The 16,601-nt window shown below is 43.7% G+C and overlaps 1 protein-coding gene across 1 annotated transcript; it reads left to right on the forward strand.

The window, feature by feature from the left end:
* Positions 1-645: 645 nt before the first annotated feature.
* Positions 646-8,485, forward strand: nectin3b (nectin cell adhesion molecule 3b; the record flags this gene model as incomplete). Its single annotated transcript, XM_079283368.1, has 6 exons — positions 646-664; positions 953-1,300; positions 2,229-2,528; positions 3,629-3,746; positions 4,177-4,328; positions 7,815-8,485. The coding sequence occupies 6 exons, from the start codon at positions 646-648 to the stop codon at positions 8,483-8,485; spliced, it is 1,608 nt and encodes a 535-aa protein (XP_079139494.1).
* Between the last annotated feature and the right edge of the window lie 8,116 nt (positions 8,486-16,601).

Genomic DNA, 16,601 nt, shown 5'->3' on the forward strand with positions numbered 1-16,601 from the left:
CAGATGTCACATGGTACCGAACTTTGTTTTAACGAGTCCGACTGACGTCAGAGGTAACCCTGAAAATACTCTTCTCTCTCCCTGATGCTATTGTGGTACTCTGGATTTGTTACTCGGTATTCGATTGAAGACCCGTCTGTCTCACATTTTTTTAAATTGAAAATTGAATATGTGACATTGATTAGAATAAAGCAATATCAACCACATAAGTGAATTGTCTGCCATGTCAATTACAAACAATTCTATTCACCATCGACTTATCTTTTGATTATTTTTAGATTAATCAATTGATCGTTTAGTCTTGAAATGTCCAAAAAGTTGTGACGGCGCCCAAAGTGTTATTTTTAGATGAGTTTAGTTCGACTCAAAGATTAAAAATTTTTAATAATATAAAGCAAAGAAAAAATGGCAAATCCTTTGAACATTTGAGAAACGTAAACTAAAGCTGCAACAATTAGTCCATTAATTGGTTGGTCGTTAAGCAAAAAATACTCTGCAAAAAATACAATTTGGTGAATTATTTATCGTTTGTCATTTTTAATCAAAAATGCTAAAAGTTACTGATGCCATGGTTTCCACGTTTTAATTAAAGGCTCGCAATTATATTGATTCTCATTGTTTAAAAAGGTCTCAAGACAGCCAATAATGTTCGTAACATTCAACGGTAAGTACAATTTTATTTTTTGCCAAAAATGAATTTGTCCTTTTGAAGGAGGGGATCTGGATAAGCACAGATCTACAATTGCACTACTAATTAGCATTGTGCATCAAAAGAAGTTGGAGTAATACATTTTAAGGTAGTTTTAACAAAGGTTCAGCGTGAATGCTTTTAACTTCAAACTGTTTTGCTTCATGGTGCTAGATTATCCGAACATGATTGCAAATGAACACGATTGTGTGTGTGTGTGTGTGTGTGTGGTTAAAGTCTTGTTTCTGTGTGTCTCTTCTGCAGGTGTGTGGTGCAGTCAGGTGCTGGTGCCTCAGAGGGTGAACGCTGTGCTGGGGAAGAATGTGACATTAGAGTGCCGGGTGGAGGTGGCTTCAAACCTCACTCTTACTCAGAGCTCCTGGGAGCGCCGCCTGCCATCAGGCTCGGTCACAGTAGCCGTCTACAACCCACGGTATGGCATCTCCATCCCGCCAGCGTTTCTCCATCGATTGTATTTCCGCTCGCCCTCCTCGCACGATGCCACCATCGTGTTGGGAAACGTGGGCTATGCGGATGTCGGGATCTATACCTGTAAGGTTGCCACATTTCCTCTTGGGAACACTCAAGCCTCCATTACTGTCAATGTGCTTGGTAAGTATTAACACGCACGTGTGTTCTTCTATGTAACGAGTCCTGTGATGGCAAGTACAGCTGAAACAAATGGTCAGTTAATCATTTAGTTGATCAAATATTGAATATTTATTAAACTATACATCAAATGTGAACATTTGCTGGTACTCTGTCTTTGTGTTTTGGACTCTTTGTTGGACAAAACAAGCAAAATTGTGGTGACTACCGCTATTTGTTTTTGCCATATTCTATTATTTAAACTAAATGATTGAGAAAATATTTTTCGATAGTTGAAATCGTCGTTTGTCAAGCTGTGAATATGGATGCAATTCATTTTAGATTGATAGGGCTGGACAACGTCGTTGAAATCAATATCACAGTATTAATGAAAGATATTATTTGATATTAATATATATGAAGATATAACTAATGTGTAAAAATAACGAAATTGTTCAGTGCAATGATTTGTATTCCACTAGTATGCATTAACCTACATCACAAAGTTTTGCAAGTTTTTCATCGCGACTTGCTTGGAATCATTCATGCAGACAACTTTTGTTCAAAGATAACTACGTAACATCATGATAAAATTCCAATTATATTCAATAAACGGTAATAATGAATTGCTGGCTTTGAAAGTATGCTCTTTTGATCCTTTGGTTGCATCATCACAGGTTGTCACTGCTGGCACACAAACTGTGTGCGTGCTCACTGAATCCGTTTTCACATATCGCAGGGTTTGCTAGAGCGGCTAATAATAGGTACTAGTGGAATGACATGAGAGGAGAGAACGCATCAAAAGAAAACTGGTATTGATCAAACAGAAATGTAATGTAGACCTTTTTAAAGTACAATTAACTCGGTAGAATAACCTCAGAACGGTCTTGAAATTCTAATTTGCCAACTCTTTTCTTTTTCTACGTATCTCTGCTCCCTGTCTGTCTCACAGTGGAGCCGAAAGTCTACGTGTCTGCAGGTTCCTCTGCTTTGGTCGACGGTGGCAACGATACTGTGGTGGCCACTTGTATTGCTGAGCGAGCCCGGCCCCCTGCTGAGGTGTCCTGGGAGTCCAACCTTTTTGGACAGTCCGAAGTGCAGCTATTTGACGAAACAAACGGCACAACCAGCACGCAAGTGAGCTACCTCTGGCAGCCTACACGTCACGTCCAGGGCCAGTCACTCACCTGTGTCGTCCGCCACCCGGCCCTGCAGAGTGACTTCAGGATCCCCTACCAACTCAATGTGCAGTGTGAGTGCCTTTACGAGTGGCTATTTGGAGTATCATGTCAACATCTTAAAGAGGGGCCTTATAGTAAATATGCTGATTGATCGTGATTCGGTCCTGCTGTAAGACTTTCATTATGAAGTGAGTGTGTTTTAGAGAGCAGTACAGTCTGCACTGTAAAAGGGGGTAAGTATAGCAGTGATTCCCTTGCTCCCTTCCTTTGCTTTCCTTGAACAGTCGAACACTGTATTTAGCAGAAAGTAAAGGCGGACAATCTAAAAAGTTAAGGCATTTGATTTCCAACAGCATTCAGTTGATGTTGCTTGGCCTTGTCAGTGTTGATGTTTGATTTATTTGAAGCCCTTCAACAGCAATTCACTTTTGAAAATGGCTGAATTGACATAGATTAAATCATGGACAATCCATGCAAGCTTCCTGCAGGTATTAATTATGGTTTAAGAAAGGCTGTCTTTGGTGGTTTCCTTGATTTTCTTCCGTTTTCAAAATTTGTTTTTCTCTTTATTTTTCTATGTCGCTGTGTTCCTCTAAAGTAGAAACGTTTGCCCCCATAAATGTTCGAGCACACATCTGTACTTTGTGGGGCAGGTGCAAATAGACTGGTGAAAGGAGTCAAATTAGTTCCGTTAAAAACTAACTTATAGCACAGAAAAAAAGCACCGCCAAACATTTTGTTGATGACTCAAAAAAAACAATGATAACTGACCCCACAGTTGGGGAATAGTGGTGATGATTTGGTTTGAAATTGTGGAAACCGTCATTACCGTTTGCTACCGTTTGCTTCTGTTTTTGACTTCATATATTATTAAAACACCTCATGCATATTTGGAGGAAACGGGCTCGTGTCTCGAGGCCATGATTGACCTCAGACTCCATATAAGGCTACACACAAACCAGGCAAATGGTCATCTTGCAGGTTTGCTGATGTAAAGAAGTGTTACAGCCAGAACTATTAGTACAACAGCAGAAATATTTTTAATATATGAAAATTGACCTTGACGTATACCTTGTTACGGTTTAACGCTATGATTGAACACTGTTTTCTCAGGTTGTTTGTCTACGTTTGTAGTGAAATCTGAAATGTTTGTTTCCCCCCCTCTCTTTAGTTGCTCCTGATATCTCTGTTGTGGGCTATGATGGAGACTGGTATGTTGGTCTGGAAAATGTTCAAATGACGTGCAAAGCCAACGCAAACCCACCGGCTAATCACTTCAGATGGATCAGGTGTGTGTTTCTGTTTGTATGATACTTTCCTTTTCCTTTCCGTTTTTCTTCTCCAAAAGTATTGAAGTAAGATTAATTGATGAGTCTTATTATTATTAATAATGATAATACAAATAGTGATGATAGCTATATTTATAGAGCTCTTTTTGTTCAAGAGTTTTTAGCTTAAAGTGCTTTGCAAAAAAAGAAATGCAACACATTCAAACAAGGGCAGATAGACAATGAAATTAGATGTAAAATATATAAGTGAAATAAAAAACCAGACTAATAAAATGAATAAGAAGAAGAAGGACATCCATTATAATCTAAATCGAAGACTGAAGCGTTGGCTTTCCTTTTCCAATATTTTAAAATATCTTTGTCACATGTGTGTGGTTATTGTAGGTGTGTCTTCATGTGTCTAAACATCTGTGTCTCTTGTGCATCATAGATTGGACAGTGAAATGCAAGAAGGGGTGGAAATAATGAACAGCACTTTGCTCTTCCTGCGTCCCCTCCAGCGGAATGACTCTGGAGTTTACAGGTGCGAGGTTGCCAATGACATCAACCGCCGCAGCCGGGATGTGCGCATTCTCATACAAGGTGAGCGAGAGTGTACGCGCAGCTGACTCCTGCTGCCTTCTCTTCCCATAGGAAGCACTGTGCTCGCACGCACGTCACAGAGGGTATCACTGCCTGTGACATTGTCCTTCAAGCTGAAATGTGACACTGTATCACTCCCATTCTGTACATACTGACAGTCGACCAAGCATTCACTCATGGCAAATAGTGTTGGCGCTGATAATATTTTACCTTTACATTTAGTCCTAATTGTATGCTGATTAACATTAGCTCTCCAGATGTTCAAAAGGGGAGGTCCTGGGCCAAACAGCTGCACATATTTAAGGCCTCTTTTGAGCACAGAGCACTGCCCCTGCTCTGTCTTCTTGGCTTGGCTTCTAAGTATGTCTCTCTTTTGTGTATGATGAGCATGCTCCTCTGGTTTCACAAAATCTGTCTTGTCTGTGGGAAGCTCTCTTCCTGAATGGAGTTCTGATTATGATGTGATCTTCTTTTACATCTCTCTTGCTTCCTTTTCTGTGTTTCTTTTATTTCTGCATGTGTCATGCGGTAAGAGGCAAATGCTTGCAGCCTTACTGTGAGATGATATCCCAGATTCATAAAACATGAACTGGATCTTTTCAACTCCTATTTATTATTTATCATCCATGTTTCATTTTCCTTTGAGAGGACCTGTACGGGTGTGCGCAAGCTCACACATGTTGGCGTACCCTTCGTTGTATGTGTTGCTGTTGGTGTTCTCGCATGTTGTCGGTTCAATGCCTCCGCATGGATTTGTACAATTCACATACTTAGAGGCTACCATCCTTCGGGTTGGTGTCATCTCTCAGATGTAAATCTTCCATTACTTTAGCTCCTTCTGATTGTGGTTGTTGGCTTTTCTGTAATTTGGGGGCTTCACCCTTATCCAGTACAGTCTAAGTTTGGTGTTCGAATGATTGCATGTTCTAATGGCATATTCGCAGGCGATTTAAGCATGAAATATACAAAATACTTTGTAAATGTACTTTAAAATTGGTATCACAACATAGTCAGGAAATGGTTTCGTGTTTCTCGTCTCGTCATTAAGCCACCTCAGTAAGTCACACATTTAACAATAATACTTTTGACATCAACATTTTGGAAATAGTTTTTCAATAATATTAATTAATCGCAACTATTGTCCTGGATTGCATGACAGTGCACAGGAGTTTGTAGTCTTTTGATCACCCAATGTGCAAATATCGAAATGTTGATATTTAATCCAATCACTTTTTTTATTGGTTGAACTTGTCAAACACATACCAGTACGTCAGTCTTATCTCTTATAACTCCATCTGTATATTGTGACCCTTGGGTCTTGATCACAATGTTGAGAAACTCTTGTTTAAGATGTTTCAGCAACAATAATTCATGTAATTTAAATTGGTATTATTTACGCTGACTATTGCAGGAATCAGGAAGTTTAAGGGACTTTGCTAAACAGCCAAAACCTTCTTCGCCAACAAAGCAAGAAATAAATGACTCATCTTGTACAAAGCTGCGCTAATTAATTGTTACAGGAAGTGGTGGTCAAAAACATCCCTACATTTGAATTGACATAAAAGTAACTGGGTGAGTAAAAAATACCAGTTAAAAATAATCAAGAAAACAAGAAACGCGAACCTGTAACCAGGCTTCAGTAAAAGCTAGGAGGCTAGAGACTAGCTGCTGTTTGCAGCCTCTGTACTGTACGTGTGGGTAGTGATTACTTGTTTGAGTCATTTCACATCTGTAATAACTGACTAGTGGGATTTATCTTGGGAGAGTCATAGACACTACTATGGTGTTTCTTATCATTTAGCTCTTTATTTTATCTCGTGCAGTGGCCGTTCAGAGCGCGTGCCCGTCCAGAACTGGTCGATTGCCCCAGAAGTGCCGCTTGAAACGTTGTTGAGAACCGCGGTATAGCTGCTTGCACATGTCAAGTGTGAAGTTGATTAGATGAGTGGTTCTCGAGATATGCAAAGGGCGGTCATACATATAAAAAAAGACAGAATCCTTCCTTTAGAGTCAGATGATGCTGCTATAGCGCCACCGATTGGTGGCACCGAGATGGGACATTTCCTTCAATATCCTGCCTACAGCATTTGTGCTTACTTCGACGGTCGGCTATAGCAAAACAATGGAAGAAAACATCAAAAATATAAAGTAGCTTTATCTGGCTTGGTCCAGAGATGTTCTTTGCCAAATTTGGTGACTATTGCTCAAAATTTGTTGGAGGAGCAGCAAAACATCTGATTCAGACACCATTCAAAATGGCGGAAAATCAATCTATATGCAAATGGCCGTGGTTTATATGGATAGATTCATCTGGACCCACAAAATCCAAGGAAAGGGGGTTTTGTTTCTGAGACTTACGGTTCAGAAGTCACAAGCCAAAAGGTCCTTGGGTCCCCAGCCATTCAATACATGCACAATGTAATTGGACGTAGATCCTCTTTACGAACTGCACGGCTGTTAACTTCCTGTCAACCCTAAAGTAACGTTACCTTCATTTCAAACACATCACACATATCCCCAGAACAGACGAGACAAATGTATACATTCCTTTATTTATGGCATTATGTTGCACTACATTGCCAATATAGACAGGAAACAATATCAGGGGGTGGTACAGGTGACTGTCTGACAATGGCCTGCCACTTTCAAGAGACACCTGCCATAAGGAAACGGTGTATGTCAGTGGAACTAGTCGGCAATTTCAGCTGAAGCATAGTGGCATACCATCAGACACTTTTCGATCTGCGCGCCAATGTTAGCCTGATTTTCACAGCTTTAACATCAGGTCACCATGCCTCAGGATAAGCTGGAAAGGAGTGAAAGCTCCCAGAGGAGAACATAAACTGATAAAGAGTAAAACCCTGTTGAGCTGACTGCACTCCTCGTAAAGTTAACGGTGCTCACCTTTATTTTAGGAGGCAACAAGGCTGGCTGACTGGCTAACCTTCTTATTTAAAGACGCTGAGGTGATTATCAAAATGATGAAAACACTACAAAAACAAACTGTAAATACAATATGTACAAAGCTAACTGTGAAAAAGCCCTGTATCACTGGAGGCGAATGTACAGTTACTGTAGAGTTGACAGAAAGTAAACAGACGGGCAGTTTGTGAAACGGATATACATCCCACTACATTGTGCAAGTAGAGAATACACCTGCCGAACGTCAAGTAGATCGGCCGAACTGTCCTCGAGATATGAAGACACAGACTGAGAGATTCTTTGCTTTGTGTCGGCTCATTTTCCCAAATAAATGTTGCCAATCATTGTTTAATCATCCAAGTATGCACCCACTATGCTCTGACGAATTGGCAATGCAAAGCGTAGGCATGTGCTCCTTGGTTTAGTATGTGTGGTGGTTTAGTTGATGGTAGTGATCCCTACTTAGTAAAATGCTGATGTAGTTGGCATTGACATTCTCTGCTTTTCTGTCTCTTCATCTCTCCCCTCCACCCTCTACTCCCTCACCCTCCTTCCCTCCATTAGATCCTCCCACCATGCCTTCCACCATTACTGCTCCTGTCCTAACTGGCTCTGCCTCCTCCACCTTAGTCGATGATAAGGGGCATGTTCTTCTCAGCTCCCCCACGCGTGAAGCCCTACCCGAGAGTAATCTTGGCTCCATAGTGGGTGGGGCTGTGGGCGGGGCCTTGTTTCTGCTACTGCTGCTGTCTCTGGTTGGCGTGTATTACCTACGGAAGCCGCAAACCTTCCACGGGAACTACTACACCAAACAGTGCCTGGGCCCCAACGACCTCCAGAAGGCCCCCACGCAGCATGAGCTCCACCCTACGAAAGCCGGGAGCAGCGCCCACCGTCAGGACCACGACCGGGAGGAGTGGGGGGACCGCCAGCTCAAACGTGAGCGTGACCGCCGTCGCCATAGCAACTACAACGGCGAGGAGTACCCCTCTAATGGCTACACTAGGGCAATGAGGGAGAGCAGTCATCACAGCAATCAGCAGAATCCCCATCGTGAGCAGACGCAGTATTCTAGTCCACGGCAGGCCAGATGTGCCAAATACCCTCATTCACCGAAACCGCAGAGAAACGGCCCCGCCCACCTGTCAGACGACTGTTACGATAACGGGCCCGAGGGGGATTACGTCTCTCACACAGACGGGTCCGTCATCTCACGGAGGGAGTGGTACGTTTGACAAGCTTCCCCGGTCACCGCAGGAGCAGAGGAACAACGGAAATCCCAAGGTTTCATTAGACGAATTAAGAAGAAGCACATTATCTCTGTTCTGTTCGCACATGCACACTTCTAGCTAATCTCAGTTCTGTAGTTCTCTCGTTTGGTTCAAGTCTCCTGGTCGACACTTGAGACACAGTGTCTGTTCTTGGCGTGAGCAGACTGTAGACTCGACAGACTGGACTGCACAACCACTTTTGACGGTCAACATCTACATGCCTACAGAAGTCGGCGTGTCACTAGACTAACTAAAGATCATGATGTATGTGCGCTCTCTGCCTTACTACATGGACTGCCAATGTGTTTACTTATGTCTTTCAGTTGAGTTGAAGCCCCGGGGGCTTACAGACCACACGTGGTTGTGGTAGGACGATTTTTTTTGTTTTTGTTTCCGCAGAATCAGCCTTCTCGGGCTATGTGTCACTTGCCCATTTTGCATGTGTTGATATTGCTTACACTGATTCATTAAGGCGACCTCTGACCTCTGAATATGAATGGCTGATATTCACGAATGGTACAGAACCCATGACTGGAAGTAATTCCATGAAATTCAAAGGATCACAGGTCCCTTTTTCTAAAACTCAGTAGGACACAGTATAGGCATATAGGCTAATTAAAAAAAAAAGGTTTATCCCACTGAGAAATCAGAACAACTTCATAACTGATGACCTCGTCACACTGATTTATAATCACAAAATATATTGCACTGCCTTTTGCAAAACTTTGTAACGGACGACCACGTCATTTGTTTTCTACCAGAAATGTCGACCCGTTATGTAACTTACCATGATGGGAGACTTGTGAGCTTGAGGACTTGACCGCCGATGTCCTAATAATGTCCTGGTAACACTGATGGCTCAGAGTGGGAACCTTAAGAGCATTTCTACTGTGTATCCTCGGGAGGGCAAGCAGGGATGTCTGCCTGAACGAGGCACAGCTCAGCGTAACAACGGACTGGATTCATCAAACAGTCGAGCCTTGAGATGCAAATAAGCTCCAACATTCTGCAACATTTGTGTTTTATTGATTCGGGGAAGAGTTTCTGGCTGGTTGTCTTCTTGATTTAGCCTCAAACACGTTCTCCTGTTATCTACCATATGGTAATGGATGTGTTTTGAGAGTTTGCACTCTGGCACCAACCCAGGCCTCTTGGAAAATTCAAGAGTGCTGTCAGCGTGGGGTATTGTTGAACGCAGGCACCATACGCTGGCCTCCCAGTCACAAAGTATTTCATTGCACAAAGAAGTCATTCAAGAGGGCAGCCAGTACGCCCGACCACAAATAACTGCCGACGGACTAATTTCACTCCTCTGAGTAACCCGTAGAAAAATACATGACTGCGACACAACCCCAATTCTGAGGCATTAATGGGCTTATTGTTGCTTATCCATGTGTGCAACTGCACACTCCAGTCATGTTCACTAGTTGGTGTTTTTGTAAATTAAGCGTTTGTTATTACTACCAGTATTACTACAGTCAAATACACATTTATGAAGATGAATCAGGTCATCTGGGATGGATGTGCTGTCACTTGTCGCTCGTGGTTATCAAAGCCACAGCAAAGTGCTTCCTCGCCAGATGGGACAAAAGATATTTTATTGCACGATCATTCATAATTATCCTTTCTAAAATAACACACCCTATGCCTTTTTTTTTTCTTCTTCTTTTGTTTCTTCTCTAAAAGGGATTTGCGGCTGGATTTATTAATTTGTTACCAGACACATTTATTGCTAATCAAGACTCTCCCACGTTGCAGGCATACCAAGTACTGTGAGTGAAGTGAGGAGAAAGTGTTTGAAATGTCCGTGTCATCGTTGGGCTATGGAGCCCCAGTAGTTCAGGTGTCAAACTTAGAGATTTAAATATGAATTTCAGTTTTTGTACAAATAATTTTGGCACATGCACCTATTTACCAGACAGCATGGAGGAGATCCAACAGTTTCTTTCATGCGCACTAGTGTTTGTGAATACATGCCAACTTTAGTAGTATGGTCACCTATTCAATATTTGGTGCCAGATGCCAAATATTTGTTTAACTTGTATGTATAAATATGATGAGTCTCACATAGGTATTGCTGACTAGCTAAAAACTGATTATAAGCTTATATAAATGAGTATCACTGTTGTATACAGGGTCGTGTAGCCGGAAATAGAAGTGAAAAGATGCTTTAGGCCACTTTAACATGATACAGTAACAGTTGTCAAAATGGGAATGAGTTGTATTGTTATGGACCCTCACTAATTATTTGTCAGGATGTGAATTTTGTGCGGCGAATAGGCTGCAATTCTCCTCGTGAGATTTGATAATGTGTCACTGTAACTCTCTAGTAGAGATGACCCGCATACTGCGGCTCATGTTGTTCAAACTCATCTCAAACGCTGTGCAGTACACCAGAACTCATTTATTCCCATGGACCGAAGCTTCCTGTTCTAATAAGTAGCTACGTTTTAGTTGACTCCAATTACTTTAACACAATTCCTCACTTACTCAGTGGTGTGCAGAAAGGTTTGCGATATGTCGCCATAAGCACCGGATAATCTATCGAACGCGCTCTTTCTTTGGTAGAATGCAGTTCCAATGATGAAACGTAACTCCAACAATGTTTCTGTCCAGTGATGCTGCGGTAAAATGTCTTTAATGCAATGTTTCAATGTCATGAGCTCCTCAAACAAAATGTCCTTCCACCTTCATCGTGTTGGTGTGGCGGTCTGAGAGAATCTCTAAACTGTATGCATTATTGGATACCACGACATGTAAGTGAGATTTGAATGGGAGTGGCCAAAAATAAGTGTTCAGTTGGCAATTTGTGAACCACAGAACCTCATTTAGATTAATTCAAGGTGAGGTTTTGGGGGTGTCTGTGCTGCTGACGTCTCTGGTCACATGAATGCAGAGAACAGGAAGCACGGCAGCGTAACTCCTATGCTTCGATGCACTAAGAAGGATATTCCACGAATCAATAGACTATTTTTTGCTTGACTTGTCATTTTTCAGCCCTCACCTGGATAAATGAAGTTCTTTTGTACTGTGACATGTATTTGTATAAAGGTCAGTCCTCAATATCTTTACCTTGATAAACGTCCTTCACTATGGGTTGAGAAATACAACTAGTGCCTTAGATACCTAGAAGAAGAAATGTGTTTCCTTATCATTGTTTACTTCTGGATTTAAGAAGTTGTGGTGTCGCTCTGAGATTTATTTGTCACCTTTTTGTTTTCTGCTTACTGTGTGTTAGGAGGACTCCGTAGTGCCATATTCACTTCTCTGCCCCAGTCACCGTGACGGTTAATGGCGTAGTGTGTTTGCAAACCTGGAGGCGTTAATACACACGAAAGGACAAAAGCTTGAATGCATTTTTGATGTAAAATTAGCGAGAGCATCGCGACGTCTCAGTTTTCCGTCGGGGGTTTTGGTTTCTGTAGATTCACTGTTGTTCCACAGCCGAGGTGAAGAATGAACTTCAGTCTCACATTGTCAATGAAAAGCACCTTGTGGTCGTGTTTTTTTTTGTTTTTTTTTTGTATATACAGAAGAAAATGTAAGTCTCTGGAAGGGACAAAAAAAAATATTCATGTCAGCGACAACAGTGGAGCATTATTTTGTCAATCGTTTTGAGATATTTTAGTTCAATAAAGCACCTTAGCACCTGCGAGTTATTCTCTCTGGAGGTTTTTGAGCTTGCCGTTACGACTGCTCGGTCTCAGCCTCTTTGTGCTTCTATAAATGACATCATCTCTATCTCCCTCGTGCTGCATACCCCCCTCCTCCTCCTCCTCCCGCCCCCCAACCCAATGTGCACATGTGGGAGTTGCATGATGTAATCCAAAATCCCGTTTCCTCACTTCACCTCGTCTTCATCACACTTTTTAATATCACAGAATTCTGGAGCGAGGGGAGACCCGGCACCTCCTCTGACCTCCTCATCGTTTGCTTCGTTTCAAGACGGAAAGACCCTCTTCGCACCCCCCTACAGCTCGTCTCCTTTCGTGAACCCCCCCCCCCCCCCCGTGTCTTTTTTAAACGCCGAGTGTTTATGTCTGGCCCAAAGTCCCCACTCACCAGCCCATTGACTGTCCCCATGGCAACAAGCTCATCCGTAGCTGCTGATGGAGGCTGTCTTCCTGCGAGCTCTACCTGGCCACAGAAAGCAGAGGGATGCCGGGGGGGGGCTGAGAGTTAAAGTGTGGTGCTGTGTAAGGCAGAGCAGGAAAGAGAGAATTAGCGACTGGAATTGAGAATTGCCCCGTACGCCCGTACGCTTTCACCGCCGACGGCTCCTCTACGCTGATGTGACAGTGACACCGTCGAACTTGGACTCCTGGTCCTCAGGAGCATGGTCTCCCTGAAAGGTCCCGCTGACCTCTCTGTAGACCTTCTGTAGACTCTTATCACGGTCACAGTGGCAGTTGTCATTCTGACCTTGAAACGAGGCGTGAACGGTGGAGCGGACAAAAGGGAAGCAGCTCGGTGTAGTGATGTCAGCCAGGCAATGACACTAGTGTGGAGGATCAGTGGGTTTGCTTCTTGCCTGCGACACAACAGTTTCCAAGGATACTTTTCACGACGCACAAAGGAGTGAGCAGACGTCTCCGGCAGCGGAGAGGGATGCAGCGTGCGAGAGACTCTTTGATATTAACTCCTCGACAGAGGTTGGTTCAAGTTGTCGCCATCATTGAGCTGAAAATATTGAGATAGAAGTCGGAGAGAGAAAAACGACAGACCACCTAGCGTTCTAAACTCTCTCCCCCCCCTCCTCTCTGCTATTACACCAGCATCTGCTCCCTATGGGGTCTGTTGTCTGGGCAATACCATGACCCTTGACACTGCTGCCTGCTGTTAAGGTTTTAACATGGGGGGGGGGGGGGGGGGGGGACTCCATCCCTCCTCTTCGAGCCACCGAGGTGTGCTGTGTTTAATTTGTAATGAGCAGGTCTGCTACGCTGACCTCGCCGAGCACCAGCATGCACTTCTCCTGACTTCACAGTGATGATGTGTGCCTGCGTGAGATAAAGTGCTGAAGTAGGAGAGACGGCCTCGCACTGGAGCCAGATCCCAGTGTGGGGACAGTTGAGCCACCACTAATCCAAGCCACTCCAGAAGGGATGCTATTTGTACCAATGAAATGTTCAAACGAGAGAGAAACCTGTACGTCCATGCCTTCAATTGTCCCAAATAGACTCCTGTTTGGATGCACCTTAAGAGCTGTTGATGGTGCTTCATGCATTGTGAGCAGTTTTCATCCCTCGTCACATTATGAATGCCCTCGAAAATGTCTGTCACCAGGCATTAAAGCAGGCAGCTTGATGAACTGCATTTTTAAAGGCTTTTTGATCAACTCAAGAGGCTCTTGTCATAGTTCAGCAGCCATCAAAGGTAATCGAATGGTGATTAGCTGTTAGTGGACAGCCTGACAGGAGAAGAGATGGGAGGGGAAGAAGTGGCATTCAGGGGCGAGTCCCCGCTTGTTCAATCTGCATCCTAATTGAACTGTTATTTAGGATTCTCATCTCAGCACGTTGTTGATTTTTTTTTTTTGTCCAACCTCAACACTGGAATCACCTTTCGTCCTTCTTCCTTCAGTGTCAGTTTTACACAATACTGCTGATTGGCCAAAACTGGCTGCTCTGTGAGTTTAATGCATCTTAATCACATTTAATCCTAATCCTCTCAGTGGACAACATGGAGCGTAGGCAAGCATATGGTCAAACAAAGCAAATTCAGCAGACATTACAACAGCAGCTAGAACTCGACTCACAAAAGACAGAGGAAGGACAATGTAGAGACATGCACGGGCAGAGGGAGGTAAATGATTAGTGAGTAATAGAGTTTCAAAGTGCAGTTCAGAGGCTTTTATGGTCCCTTTTTCTTTTGGCATCTGCATCGCTCCCCCATCTCAGACATTTTAAGTCTGTTAAGAGCCCCTTCCTTTCCTCTCCACAGTTGCATTACAAGGAGGACAGTCCTTGAGGAGAGAAGAAACATGATGACACTCGGGAGCAGTTTGTTGTACTCTCCAAACTGCTCCAGTTAACAAATCTCTTACATGTTGCAAGTTTGAAAATGTTTCACTGCAATTAAAAGGTCAAGCCTCAGATGCTTTGTAGGTAAGTGTCAAACTTGCAGAAGCTTTTACTTTCCTTGCCTGCGGATGGTGACGTCTATACGGTACGTTCTGTCATCTGCAGGTCTGAACTGATGCTGCCGTCACTCTCGTTGCCTCTTGGGTGCATAGGTTGAGTTGTGCATCTTGTGACAGATATCCCAAGTTTCAATGCAGCTTTTGACTCTTTCTCTTGTACTTCCTCATGTTGATATTCCTGTGTCAGTGTTATACTGACAGTCTCTCTCTCTCTCTCTCTATTCTATCTCAGACCAGTCTCAAGAAGAGAGGTCAAACTCCATCGTGGTGGCCGGCGCCGTGATGGGCGCGGTCCTCGCTCTCTTCCTCATCGCTGTCTTCATCATCGTAATCCTCACCGCTCGCAAGGCCCCGCCGCCGGCTTTCACCGACAAAGTGTGAGTGTGACCGATAACTCATGCGTGCGGAACATGTCCGTTGGTTAATTAATGACACGATACCTTGCGAGGCTGACTGAAGCCCATCAGAGAGGGTTCGGGGAGTTGCTCCTTCCTCCCCGTGGAGCAGGCTGCAGGACAAGGTTGAGGGGTGGCAGATAATTGCCGTCCTGGCAGCAAGCCCTTGTCCTATTTCGTTCAGTCTGTTCAGTGCACCGGTGCTCATGTCAATGTTGGATCCAAGAAGAATAACTTTGAGGTTGAATTATTTACAGAAGGCGCTGGGTCACACTCTGCCAGAGTCCCGTGACTGACATTTCATTTTGTGGGTCTCTGTTGTCTATGTTCTGCATAACCGTGATTACCGCTGCTTCTATTGCTGCCATCTAGCATTTACAGTAAGAGAACTGTACTTAATGTGTCCAACACTGCTGATCAACCACCTACCCATTACATGCAAATCATTATTATGAACCTGTGGACCATATCTGCAAGGCTGCAGGTTGAGCCCCCCCCCCCCCCCCCCCCCCCCCCCTCTCATCCATCCCTGTGTTCGTGTCATTGAGCATGCTCACTGTAGGGAAGCACAGCTACACTCATCGAGCACGTCTCAGGGAAGGAAGCTACTCCTGTACATGTTACTCCTGATGCATTGAAATCAATGTGCTGAATTCTAAATGTCAATTGTAGATCAGTCAATCGTGTATGAGAAAGGGGACGTAGACTTGTTCAAGTTGCAGCTTATAATTAGGAAGTACAGTGCGAAAAGTTGAAATCAAAAAAATGGTCATACATGGATTATTATTGTTTCAGCTCATATTTATTTGAATTACCAACCATGGCAACCTCATATTGTCAACTTATCAATGGCATTTGCCTTGCCGTGCTTCTTTACTCCAAACATATTGTCCTCTATGAAATTGTACATCCTAAGTTGAGTGACGGCGTATACCCCTGACTGAGTTTCAACACGACTGATTACGTGACAGTGACAACAGGCCACCTTCAGACACTGCTGACTGGGGGGAAATCCTATGTGCATGGGTGTGGGCCCTGCATCACCACACTGACACTGCAGGACGGCGTATCTATCTTGCCGCGTGTTGGTTCTGTGGTCAATGCCACTACAAACTGAGCATCTTAAGTGTGACCGTGGCTGGAAGTCCCAGTGGGGATGACGGGGAGGGGGCGGGTGGACGCAGGCCTCGACCCTCTCCTTCATCACACACACACGCACACACGCACACGCACACACGCACACACGCACACACACACACACACACACACACACACGTGAGTGCAGGACGGCGTGTCACTAGACTGGAATCTCTTACCACTCCTCATCCCAGTTATTAAAGAGAAGAGCAGCATCAAGTGATATACAGTGCCAGAGAATCAATGCCTGTCATGACATCATTTATGAATGGATGGGGTTAGTTTCTAGGTTTCAGTTTAGTAGTGGAGGGGGGGGGCTTTCAATAAATTCGGAAACTCCACACCTCCAGTTCGTTTCGCAGGCTCTGTGATATGAATTTGCAATTTCCAAGCTGAACCCATGATA

The sequence above is a fragment of the Melanostigma gelatinosum genome, assembly GCF_949748355.1.
Source record: "Melanostigma gelatinosum genome assembly, chromosome: 14".
Taxonomy (NCBI): Eukaryota; Metazoa; Chordata; class Actinopteri; order Perciformes; family Zoarcidae; genus Melanostigma; species Melanostigma gelatinosum.